This window comes from Callospermophilus lateralis, chromosome 8, assembly GCF_048772815.1.
Source record: "Callospermophilus lateralis isolate mCalLat2 chromosome 8, mCalLat2.hap1, whole genome shotgun sequence".
Lineage (NCBI taxonomy): Eukaryota > Metazoa > Chordata > Mammalia > Rodentia > Sciuridae > Callospermophilus > Callospermophilus lateralis.
The window spans coordinates 60,744,673-60,758,382 of NC_135312.1; the positions used below are offsets into that span (position 1 = coordinate 60,744,673).

Consider the following 13,710-nt stretch of genomic DNA (forward strand, 5'->3'; position numbering starts at 1 on the left):
GATGTTAAAAAAAAATACACACCAGATGTTTCTACAATGTTTTTCTACTGTGATTTCTTTATTTGAAGACACAGGTCTACATAGGGTTCTCATAGGTCATGTAGCAAGTGATTTATAAATAAAATCAGAGAAATAATGTCATTACATTAAGAGACAGAACTGCTGGATTCTTTCATTATATAAAAAGCTCACATCTTGGGAATCCACGGTTGGAATTATTATGGAATACCTGAGATGTATCTTGCCCCAATTAACATTATCATGCTACTCACTACAAAAAATCCCAAAGGCAGACTAGAGAAGATAGCAGTATCACCATTTTCAGAAGACTGAGCTGTAACCCAACCCATTGACTTCATCACAGCTTTCTTCCATGTAGCATAACGAATATCGCTTTCTGTAGCCTGTATCTGTGGTTCAAACCTTTCCATCGTGATTGCCGACAAATTCTCAGGTTCAAGACTCCAAACGCCTATTCCTTCTGCAGCTCCTGCTGCCATGGCAGCTCCCAAAGCAGTTGTTTCGGGCATGGAAGATTTTACTACTGGAATATGCAGAATATCTGCTTGTAGTTGCATAAGAATATTGTTGTTGGTCATTGCTCCATCAACCTGCAAATGAGTGAGTGGAATTCCACAATCACGATTCATGGCATCCAAAATCTCTCGGGTTTGGAAACAAACAGCTTCTAATGCTGCGAAAGCAATATGATATTTGTTGGTAAAATGAGTGAGACCACAGATTATTCCTCTTGCACTGGGCTCCCAATAAGGTGCATATAACCCTGAAAAGGCTGGGACGAAGTAGCAGCCATAAGAAGTACCTGCTTCTTTAGCAAGTTTTTCAACTTCTTCTGAGGTTTCTATAATTCCAAGATTGTCTCTTAGCCAACGAATAACAGCACCAGCTATAGCAACAGAACCTTCCAATGCATAACAGACTGGCTTGTCTCTGCCTAGTTTGTAAGCCACAGTTGTCAGAAGGCCATGCTCAGAAAATACACATTTACGACCTGTATTACATAATAAGAAACAGCCTGTTCCATATGTGTTTTTGGCTTGTCCTTCCTGGAAGCACATCTGTCCTACCAGTGCAGCAGACTGGTCCCCCAAACACCCAGATATTGGCACACCTTCCAAGGCTCCACTTTTCATTAGGCCATAGATCTCAGAAGAACTCCAGACATTTGGAAGAATGTTCATTGGAATTTCAAAAAAGTCACAGAGCTCTTTATCCCATTCTAAAGAATGGATGTTGAAAAGCATTGTCCTACTTGCGTTTGTTACATCTGTACAATGGACACCTCCATTAACTCCTCCTGTCATACTCCAGATAAGCCATGAATCAATGGTACCAAAAAGAGCTCTACCTTCTTCAACAGCTTTTTGAACGTTTCTCACATTGTCAAGCATCCAGCGAAGTTTCACTGCACTGAAGTAAGTGCTAAGTGGAAGGCCAGTCTTAGACTTGACAAAGTTATTATTTCCCGGAATTTTTTTACTGAGATTCTCAACGGTAGACTGGGTTCTGAGATCAAGCCACACCACAGCATTGTAGAGAGGCTCTCCAGTTAACTTGTCCCAGATTACAGTGGTTTCCCTCTGGTTGCTGACTCCGATCGCTTTTATGTTGGCGATATCAACGTTCACTTCATCAAGTTTCTCACACGTTCTCTCTATACACTCATAGACGGACTGAAGAATTTCCTTAGGGTCTTGTTCCACCCATCCTTCTCTGGGGAACTCCTGGGTCAATTCCACTTGATGATGACTAAGTAGTTCTGCTGTTTTTGAATTAAAAACCAGAAAGCGAGTGGAGTTGGTACCCTGGACCACTGCCCCCACCAACGGCCCCACAGCTCCTTTCTTTGGGGCTGCCATGACACCAGTCAGTCGCCTCTGGCAGCTCTGGTACCGTTTCCCAGGAGAGGGTGGCACTGGGGGAGGGGCGCGCAGCCAGCCCGGCACTCGCTGCGCAGGCGTGGCTGCCTCTGGGGACCTTTGCCCCCTAACTGGCGCTGCGCCCTCTTGCCCCGCCCCTGCGTCCCAAGCCTCGCCTCCAGCATCTTCTGCGTCATTGGAGCGTTTGAAGTTTAAACAAGTTATATGTCTCTGCGTGTAATTAAGGATACCGGTGCTTTCACTCTTTAGTGTACCTCTGTATGTCTGTTGTTTCTTTTCTTCTTGTGAAATAACCTTCAACATTTTTTTCAGTGCAGGTGTGCTGGAGAAGCATTCTTTTGAACTTCTAGAAAGCATTAGTCTTAATATTGAAAGCTGTTACTAACGTGTATTTTTCTCTGCCTTTCCGTTTTTCTTCAGTCATTGTGGTCAATTTTATCATGATGTACCTTGTGTGTAGTTTTTTTTTGTTTTGCTTTGTTGTTTTCCTGCTCTTGGTGTTCATTGAGTCACTTGAATCTGTAGGTTTACAGGTTTCATTCAATCTGGGAAATTTTGACCATTATTTCTTCAAATATGTTTTATTCTCTCTTCACTCCCCTAAGAACTCAGATGACACATATTGGAGTTATCCTACAAGCTCACTGAAGCTCTACCCATTATAATTAGCTTTTCTCTATGCTTGATTTTAGACAGTTTCTAATTATTCTATCTTCAAGTTCACTAATCTTTTCTTTTCCAACGTCCAATCTGCTGTTAATTCATCTGGTGTATTTTTCACTTCACACCATCATAGTTTTCATTACTAAAAGGTCAATTTGTATTTTGTAAATATGTACTTAAATTTTGAACACATGAAATATAGTTAGAGTAACTTTTTAATTTCATTTTCTGCTAATTCTAAAATCGGTGTCAGTTCCAGTTCAATGATCTCTTCATTATGACTTCTTTGCATGCCTGCCATTGTAAATGCCAAGCACTGTAATTTCACCTGGCTGGATGCTGGATGCTGGATGCTTTTATATTCCTATAAGTCTTCTTGAGCTTTGTTCTCAGATGTAGATAAGTTATAGAGAAACAGTTTGATTCTTTGGGTCTTTTAAGATTTGTTTAGGTGGAACAAAGACCATATACTCAGAGTAGGTCTAAATAAGATTTTCCTTCTTACTCTATTCAGTGTTGATAAAAAATAAGGCTCTGGTGACTGGTAGGAATAATCACTCTGCTCAATCCTGGGTCAAAACTGGATGCTGCTTTCTCTGATCTTTTTATGTGCAAATTCAGCCTCAAGAAGTTCTTCACTGGGTTGGGGATATAGCTCAGTTGGTAGAGTGCTTGCCTAGCATGCACAAGGCCCTGGATTCAATCTCCAACACCACACACACACACACACACACACAAAATGTACCGATCAAAACTTAAATGAACACTTGCGGATCCTCTGAAGAGTTCCAGAATCTGTTTCTGTGTAACACTTCTCTTTCCAGTATATATACTGCATAGCCTAGCTTCCTTAGTTTCTTTGGATGCTTAGCTCTGTCTCCTCACCATAGAATTTCCACTGGGCTCCACCTGGGTCCTAGGGCCCTGTGATATGCCCTTCAAAACTTCAAGGCAATAATCTACTAGAACTCCCACCATTTGTTTCTTACCTCTTAGAAATCATTATGAGCCATTGTTATATATTTTATGAATTATGTGAACTGTTAATATATTTTTGTCCATTTTTTTCTAATTGTTTCAGATCAAAATTTAAATCCAATCTCTTTTAGTCTGTCTTTGCCAAAGTGAAAGTCCCCTAAATGTAAACTTGAAGTTTTAGATTAATTGTAAAGGGTGAATAATTAAAATGTATTGAATATCTACTCAATGAATAGGCTTTTTTTTTTTTTTGGTACTGGGGATTGAACCCAGGGGCACTGAACCACTGAGCCATATCTCCAGCCCTTTTAATGTTTTTTTTTTTTTTTTTTTTTTTTTGAAACAGGGTCTTGCTAAGTTGTTTAGAGCCTTGCTAGATTGCTAAAGCTGGCTTTGTACTCGTGATCCTTCTGCCTCAGCCTCCAGAACCTCTGGATTACAGACATGTGCCACCATGCCCAGCTTGAATGATAGTTTTCTACATTAGGGCATATACTACATTTCTGAATTAGCTCAAGGATGAGGCTCTTTTATTCCTAGTGAAATCAAACAGAACAAGATAGAAAATAACAAAATTTAATGTAATATTGTTATTTCACTATTGTAGCTGGATCATAATTCCCATCAAATAGAATAAAGCCAGAGAAAGAGATAACAGATCTAATTTATGTAGTGGAAGGTAGAAATCATCAGAAGCAGGTACATATTTTCCTGGTCATGTTTTTTTTTTTTTTCAATTTTAAAATTCTGAGATTTTCTAAGCAAAAGTTTAGAGACAACATTTACCACTCTGTGGGATCATACTTCACCTGAATTTGCATGGAAAATATTGTATTTAAATTGTTGTAAACATTTTTCTCCCCCAAGTATTTGGCAGTAATAGATATTGTGTGTGTAGATTAATTTACAGAATGAAATTATTGGACCAAATGTTTCTTGTCTATATCCCTTTTCCTATCATACCAGTATACACAAACACATTTTCCCAATGCCCTTAATTTTTGAGTCTGGGAATAATTTATCTGAGCAATTTTTCTTTAATACAAGTACTTTATAAAGTCATCAGGTTTGTTTATAAAGAGCTGATTTACATACTAGTTATACTGATAACAAATTGTAGTGATCAAATAATCAGGTAAGTGTTTCAATTCAGTTAGAAAGTTACCTAATTGATTTAGTCTCTTAGAGCAGTTGTTAACTATTGATGAATTAACCAAAGCTGACAAACCCAAAGCAGACAGAAAATGCTTTAAACAAACAAATGAACAAAAAGCTAAGGAGCTTAAACATCAGTACTTTTTTTTACATTAAAAAAAACAGCTTTTGATAGTCTGTATTAGCTTCTCTATATTCAAATTTAAGCACCTCTGAAATATTTGTTGGCATTGCCTTATTTGTGATGGTATTCAGCTTTATAAAGAAGTAATTTCAATGATTATATTTCATCCAAATGCAAATGTATTAAAGGTGAACATACTGTTTAGAATAGCATCATTCAAAAAATTAGGATGTTTTCTTTAAACAATCCTTTAATATGAAATTTAAAAAAGAATTGTTAACATAATTGACTTTATTTATTTTTTGTTAACCTTTAAGGCTACTCTTCTAGAGTGCAAGTATTTTTTTTAACAAAAATATTCTTTATTTGGTCCATATTAATTATACAGAATAGTTGGTTTCATTGTAGCATATTCATACATTTAAATGACATAATATCTGGTTAATTGCAACTATTACTTAATGTAAAAATTTTAAAGGAAGTCTATGGTACAAAGTTTAAAATTTATTCATTCAGTCAGTAATTTGACAAATATGTTTTGAGAGGTTGCTATAGACAATAATATAGTGGTGCATAAACCACTCTTCTTGCTCTTATTACAATGTTTCAGAACAATACCTGTTAAATTTACTTGTCTCTATTGACATATCTTCACATGCATATCATGTTTTAGAAAGTCATTTATTCATTTTTAACTGTTATTTCCACTGTCTTTTAAGTTCAAGGAGGGCAGATATTTGGGCTATTTTATTCATTCTACATTCAGCCTTATCTAAATCAAGGAACTTAGAAAATGTTTGTTGGATGAATTGATGAACATCACTATTTCTGATCCTTACTTTATTAAATAATTATAATAAAATTAAGATAATTTTAATTTTGCTTGCTGAATGGACTATTGGTTATTGACTTTATAATTTAATGTATTAAGATGGATTGATGAATAAATAAGGGGTGGGTAGATGGAAATATGCAATAAGGTTAATATATTTAAATGCTAATTGTGTCATCTATATGGTAGATACAGTGGTATTAAAGGATAAATTTCTCTTAAATTTCCCCTAAGTTTTCAAATTTTCTTAATAAAATCTGGGTGTGTTAGTCAGCTTTCCATCACTATAATGTATAACTGAAATAATTAACTCATAAAGAGAAAATATGCATTTTGGCTCTGTTTTGGTGAGTCCAGTCCATGAGTAGGTGGACCATTTGGACTCTGGTAGGTATACTGGATGGCAATGGTAGAGAGTGCATGGCAGAGCAAACCACTCCGCTTATGGCCAGAAAGTAGAAGAGGTCAGCATCCCACAATTGCCTTGAAGTTCATTCTCCCAGTGATGTAAGGACCTCCTGCTAGACCCTGCTTCCTCAAGGTTTCACCACCTCCTTGGGGACCAGGTCTTTTAACCCATGGACATTTGGGGGGAATTTAACATCAATACTATAGCAGTTTCAAGCTGCAAAACACAGTTACTAGAAATCTATTTTATATAGGTTCCTTTGTTTGGAGAGACAGCTGAAAGACATAAAAACATCACTGCTAAGTTTACATTGATTTGAGAGTTTCTTTAGTAGAATAATCTAGTTATTGTTGTTTTACTAAAAAATCATTAATTACATTATTTTTATGAAGATATTTACACTTTTATTTTAGGCATTTTCTTCTGCTCTTTATAAACTTTGCAAATCCTAGAAAAACCAGCTGCATGTTTAACTTCTTGACTTTTAACCAGAAATCTCAGATATCCAAGAATGTCCTATGGTTTTTTAATCTCAAGAATGGGAGTAAGTGGGAAAGTTTAGCTTTCACTAAGTTTCACTTATCTTAGTCTTGAATTTATGTAACCTGATCATAAAGGCATTCATTTATATAGTTTGTGTCTAGGAAATGTGACTTTTTTAGATTGTGTCATAACCAATGCATCATCACAGTTGGTAATCTTCAAAACACTGATGCATTTTTCTACATGCTGTTCCCAAATGTGCTGGACCAGCTGTTGAGAGCCATGCCATCCAATCGCCTGGAAGACCTCTTCTTGGACCACAAATCACCTAACGTACTATCCCTCTTTGTTCTAATGACGAATGGAAAAATTAAAGCAAGCTACCGTGGTTTATTACTCATGTTTTCTCTGTTAAGCATGGGCTGTGGGAGTCACTGCGTCCACATTAGGAGGCCTTGGCATTCTAGGTAAGCACTCATGACATGCACGCCAACACGTTTAATATTCACACGTTTGAAAGTGATTTTATGAATGTTTGAATCTTGAAATTTGTGTGTGTGTATGTGTGTGTGCGCGTGCGCGTGCATGTTCTTTGTCATTTTCCCAATGAGATCAGCCCTGACACTGATCTCAATGTTAATGTATTCCTGCTTACTTTTGACTTTGGAATATGTTACAGCTAATTATCATTACACAGGATGAAAGATCAGAGCCCTGAGTGAGGTGCTTGGGTTTAGGAACAAAGGGAGTGCAATTCAGCATCTTGGCTCTGGGCCCAACAATTGTAATCAAACATCTTGAAACTGGTGGGATCTTTGCATTGTATTTATTTATTTATTTATTTATTGTCTTCCCTCACTTTTTGAAAGGGGGTGAGAAGAGGGGTTAAGGGTTAGAAGGGGCTGAAATTTCCCCTTGAACATGATGTCAATATGTTGGCATGTCTCCTTTTATTAAGATGCCATCCAACTGATAACAAGTCCTGCTGTGTTTTACCAACATAAAAAATTAGACTGGAGACCGAGGAGCGGCAGGTGGCTTTTGGCACCAAGAAATAATCACACTTGATGTGGAAAGTAAAGTAAAAGGAGCCATCTGTTCACTGCAGGAGGACGTGAAAAATCACATTAACATATTGTCACTAACATCATGAAATACACAGTTAATAATAAATTTAGTTATCATGGCAAGTCGCATTGGATACTTACTCCGAAAATGCAGAATGTGAAAGATGCTCATACTTGCCTACCCCCTATCTTTTTTTGAGAGAGAGAACAACGGCAACAACAACAACAAACCCAGTGTTCAGCCTTTGTGTGTGTGTGTGTATGTGTGTGTGTGTGTGTGTGTGTGTGTGTGTGTTTGTGAGAGTGAGAGATGGGATTGGGGATAGGAAGTGTTTCATTTTAAAGCCTGGCTGTAGTTCATTGTTGCTGACTAAATCAGCAAAATAGCCGCTCAGATGGAGTGAGTCACTTCTTTGATTTTGTCTACCATGCAATCTATAATTTTTTACTTGGAGGAGAAGATGAGATTGAGATATAGGGGAATAAAAGGTTTTGATGATGTTTTTAGCACAAGATCCAGAGCACACAATCCCCCTGTGAAAGAAATGGGGGTGGCATGGTGCTTACACAGGGAAGAATCAGTATCTGGGTACTTTCCTTGATGGGCATCTGAATTTTCCTTTAGTCAATGAAATGCTCCGACAGAATATTTCCTAATAGATTTCATGTGAAATGTCTGTGCATACTTTATGGGAGAACAAATGTGTGAAAGCAATGTGATAGGAAGATTTCCTTACACATTTCTTTGTGTGTGCATGTGTTGTTTGCATATGTCGACTAACAGATAAACTTCAGAGCTTGGAGGTCAAAAGGTACTTGGAAAAACTGGGATTCTTGTCACTGAGTCACTATTAGAGCCATTCTTAAATATATTTGCTCTAACAGTGTGTTGTATAGTTTCTTATAGTCGTTGTTACTATCTCTGCAAATTTGGGACTCAAGCCCACATTATTTTTATTGTTTTAATATCAAGTTCTCAATCCCATTGTGTTAGAAAGTTACAGTTGTCACATATTAGAATTCTAATGAAGAGCATTTATTCAGTCATTATATTTGCTTGATCATAGCAATATATAGATAACTTTAAAAGTAGCTAAACTGTGGAACCAACCTAGATGCCCTTTAGTAGATGAATGGATAAAGAAAGTGTGCTGTATATACACAATGGAATATTATTCAGCATTAAAAGAGAATAAGATCATGGCATTTTCAAGTAAATGGATGGAGCTGGAGAATACAATGCTAAGTGAACTTAGCCAATCTCAAAAAACCAAATGCTGAATTATTTCTCTGATTTAAGGATGCTGATCCATAATATACTGCGGGAGTGGGGGAGGGGATGGGAGGATTAAATGAACTCTAGATAGGGCAAAGGGGAAAAAGGGAGGGAGAGGAAGGGAGAGGGCATATGGGTAGGAAAGACGGTGGAATGCGATGGCCATCATTACCCTAAGTACATATATGAAGACATGAAGGATGTGCTTCTACTTTGTGTACAACCAGACACATGAAAAATTGTGCTCTATATTTGCAATATGAATTGTAATGCCTTTGGTTGTATATATACCAAATTTAAATTTTAAAAAATGAGGGGTAAGAAAAGGGATAAAAAATTTTATATGGGTACTGAAAAGTACATTAGAATGTGAATCAGGATTTTAGTGACAGCTATGATTCTAACAGGCTCTATGATTGTTAGCAAGTCAAATTACATCTCTGCTTCTTTGTTCTGGAGGAAAGGTAATCTCTAAAGAAACTTCCCTTCTATGAAATAAAGATTTTAAAAAATGTTGTCGATGGCATTTGATTTTTTATGCTAAATTAATACAAATAAAACAATGTCAAAGAAGCAATCCTTTTGGTAGTGTTCTCAAAAAAACTAAATTATCATGGAAGGTAATGTATGAATTAGGTTGCCAGCTTTCATTCAGACAGTGACCAGACAGGTTGTGATGGCATTTGGGAGAGATCTATTGTTTTGGGAGTGGAGTGGGTGGGCTCTTCTTTGGTTGCTTGGGTGACATTCTGTCTCTAAGGGTGAACATTACCATGTGGTCCTGACTTATGTGCAAACTCTGCCACTTCACTCCACTCATCACTACATCTCATTCCAAGTGATTTGAAAAAATAGTGGTGATAGTTGGGATAGAGACTTCCATTTTTTTTCCTTTTGAAATGCTTCTAATGAGACGAGTTTGTTCTCTCAGAATACTGAATACTCTGCTGATGAACAAAGACAAATTTCTTCAGTAGTCTTAAATTGTGTACAGATTTATTCTCCTGGGACACCCCTTCTCCACTATATTATTTCTTTCCTAAAATAACTTTAACTTATTTTCCTTCCTCAAGAAATCCTATCTCCTTGACCTGAGCCCTCAAAGGTAGTTAAATCTCCTTGCCATAGTTTTCCTTTGTACCTTTTAGTTCCCTTTTCCAGCCTTCATTACATTTGAATTCATTGTTCAGAGTATACCATCTCTGCTGGACTATGAGCCCCATGAAGGCAACATCTTATCTGTCTTTCCCATTCATATCCAACATCATGCCAGTCATACAGAGCCATTTAATTTAATAAGTATCATTTTTTGATTGATATTTGGCTAGCACAGCCAACTGTAAGGTTTTATTAAGTTCAGGGAAAACAAATGTGTCTTTGGCATTTACATCATCAGTCATCATAAAACTCTCTGGTGAATATTAGGAGACTGTTCTAGAGATCATTATTCTTATCGAAGACACAGAACTAGTCACTATTTTAGGGTTGCTGAAAGTCATTAGAATATTTTAAAGAGCATCCTTGGATGGACATCAAAACAATCTATATCTTTTCCAAGGCTCTTAAGTTCAACTTACATGTGAACTTAATACGTTTTTACTTGGAGCATCTCCTCAATGTTGAGTACTTTGAAACAGGTGCTAATATATTTCATTCAGATAATCAGCCTGCATATAAAAAGACAAAGATTTTTTAAAAAATTCTTGGTGACTCTAGAAATTTTCTAAAATATTAAAACAATAAAGTCAAACCTGGACAACCTATTCTTAAGAGACTAGAGTCCAACATTTCACTGATTTTCATTCAGCTTGGGGAAATTTAAGTTTAATTTTAAATTTAAATTTAAGTTTAATTCTGAAGAGATGACAGACTGTCAGAAAAACATGTTTTATGATATCATGTAACCTACTTATTTATTTCAATGTTATCTTGCTATAATTTTTAGAATGAAAGTGATTAGGAATAATTTAAAATGATGAAATAAGTTGTTGTGTCCCCAAAACCTACTGTCAAAACTGCTTATATTGATAATCACATATATTACATAGGTGTTAACTTACATAATATTTTAATATATATTTGATGAAAATATTTATTAATAATTAGTAATCTTAATAGTAAGATTCATATGTATTGTCCCATAGTTTTATAAATGGAAAATCTGGCAAAAAACAACCACCAGGAATGAAAAGTCTGTAATAATCATCTAAAAATGTGGATAAAATTAGGAAGCCATCAAACTTAATGATACTGAATTATACTCTGTAGGAAGTTGCCAAATGTTTGGACTTAGGTTGGAAATATTTTGCCATGATGCATAAAAATTACCTCAGACCCTTAGAGGCAATTGTGCTAACTGACAAGCATTTTAAGAATTGACAGTCCCCTTTTACTCAGTAGATATTTCATTCTCTGCATGCTGGGCTTCTTTGCAGTTGTTGAAAACCAAGGCAGATGGGCACTCCAGTCAGCCTGAGGGGACAGGAGTAACATACTTCAGAGCACTAGGTGCCCTGAGATTCTTCCTTTTCATCAGATGGGCTAATAGACCCACAGAGGCCAGGAATTCAGTGATAGCCTAGAGAGTCTTGCAGGTAATCATCATTGAAGTGCCTGGTAGACTTCCTGCCGACCCCTGGTTTCACAGAGAGCATTGAAAATGGAACACTGCCATTGTGACAGCCAAGTTTAGACATGAAATTGCATATTAAGAGAAACCAATGGTTTGCAGTATGGAAGACATTCAGAAGTTGATGCTGATGAAAAAAATCCTAGTGACTCTTTTTTTTTTTTTTTTGCTGGTTATTTCTACATCTGCAATAATTCCATCTATCAATACTATTCACTTTCTTCCTCTGAACTTCTGAGGCATGCAGTGTCTCTCTATTCAGTACTATCAATTCTTTTTTCCATGAGGTATTCATTTCTCTCTATTAGAGTATAAGATACCTGACGGGAAGAAATGATCGATTGATGCATTTTATATTTTCAGTAGTGTCCTACATATAAGAATACTAATCTTTACTTTGTTCTTCTTTACTTCTTCTTTTATTTATTAAAGAATTGTTTACTGAGTGACAGTTACTTAATATTTCTGGGCTGGCCTCTGGAATACAGTTGTGAACTAGGCAGATGCAATCATTGCTCTTGTGAGGTTATAGTAGGTAAGTCAGCAAAAGGTGAATAAATAAAGGATAAGTAATAGAAAACTGTAATATATTTAGAAGGAAACAAATGGCTAAGACTGAGTCTGACTGCTATTGGGAGGGTTGACTGTTTCTCCTCCTAAATTTATTCTCTTTTGTCTTAGCTATCCTCTCTCCCATGTCAAATATTCCAAATCTCTTCTTTCAGTTTATAAATGGAAATTTTGACAAAAAGCAATCACTAGGGATGAAAATTCTGTGAAAATCATCTAAAATCTGGATAAAATTAGGAAATATAAAATAACAGAACTAACCCCTAGTATATTTTTTCTCTTTCACTACATCTATCCCAAGTATGTGTAAGCAGATTGCCCCAGGGGTAAGGAGAAGCCATGGATTTTTGGTGGCCAGATGCAGTGGCATGACTTTCTGAGTACCATACATTCTGCAGATTACATAGAGAATAATTCTGATTACATTAGTCTACAGAAGGTACACTTTGTTAACACTGAAAAGTTTTCTCTGAGGCCTAACTCACTGGCTTACAGATAGTCATCTTCTCCTTTTTGCCTTCACATAATCTCCCCTCTGTGGCGTCTGTGTCTATGTCCTAATCTCTCCTTATAAGAACACCAGTTCTATTGGATTAGGTTCATCCACAGGACTTCTTTCACCTTAATAAGCTCTTTAAAGACCTAATCTCCAAATACTGTCCCATTTTGAGGTAGCAGGGATTAGATCCTATGATTTTGGGGGGTACAAAGTTTAGGTACTGAAGTAACAGTTACTGAATCAGGTTCAGGGTGTAACCAAGACAATGGAAACCACTTCAGTTATTTGCAGCAGAGGAAATTTAGAGCATGGAGTTGAGTTCACAAGTAATAGAAGAGTTGCAAATCCAAAGGATTAAAAATTAGAAACTCCCTTATGAGCTGAGAGTAGACAGGGAGAAAGTGGTACTACCAGAGACAAGGAGGGCATAACCTGGTGGAAGTTGGAAGCACTTAGACCTGTCCAGAGGGCCTGGAAACACTGAAGCCACCGGGCAGCAAGTGGCTGCCACAGGAAGTGTCAAGAAAGAGGGAGGAAGGAAAGCATACTGGATTCTCCCTTCCTCCTGCTCATTTCTCTGATATTGCCTCATAATGGCTAAACCCAGACGTAAGTCAGCTGACTCAGGAGCCTAAGAATCACTTATGTCTGACGTTACAGACAGAGCAGAAGGGCAAGGAGTAGCTTTGAAACAAACTAAGTCCAAGACTGGCACAATAGACAATAATATAAAATGATTCAAGATGGCTCTTCAAATAGATGAAGGCAGATTTACATATTTATATTTATGGTTGGTGACTGTTATATAAATCTGCCCACAACTGGCCAAACAAGACTTACTTTATCTTTGTAATTACTTTAAAAATATTTCTCCTCTCTTTTCCTTGGAAGATCCATTCTCCCTCCTACCCCACAATCTGTGCATTTCTAAATTTTAAACCCTGTTTAAAGCCTTTCTTGAATTCTCCTTGAAGTTTCCCAAGTTGTTCTTCTTTCCTCTTTCTTCTTCATCCATTATATTCTGTTTGTATTTGTTTCAAGGCACTAACAACCTCTCCATTTAAATGAGCAATTATTCATATACGCAGTTATGGATTTCCAGGAATGGTGGCTGGAATCTTCAC

The 13,710-nt window shown here is 36.6% G+C and overlaps 1 protein-coding gene across 1 annotated transcript; it reads right to left on the reverse strand.

Annotated features, from left to right (window-relative positions):
* Positions 1-218: 218 nt before the first annotated feature.
* On the reverse strand, positions 219-1,880 carry Gk2 (glycerol kinase 2). Its single transcript, XM_076864908.2, has one exon. It carries the CDS (start codon positions 1,878-1,880, stop codon positions 219-221), a length of 1,662 nt encoding a protein of 553 aa, XP_076721023.1.
* Positions 1,881-13,710: the final 11,830 nt, after the last annotated feature.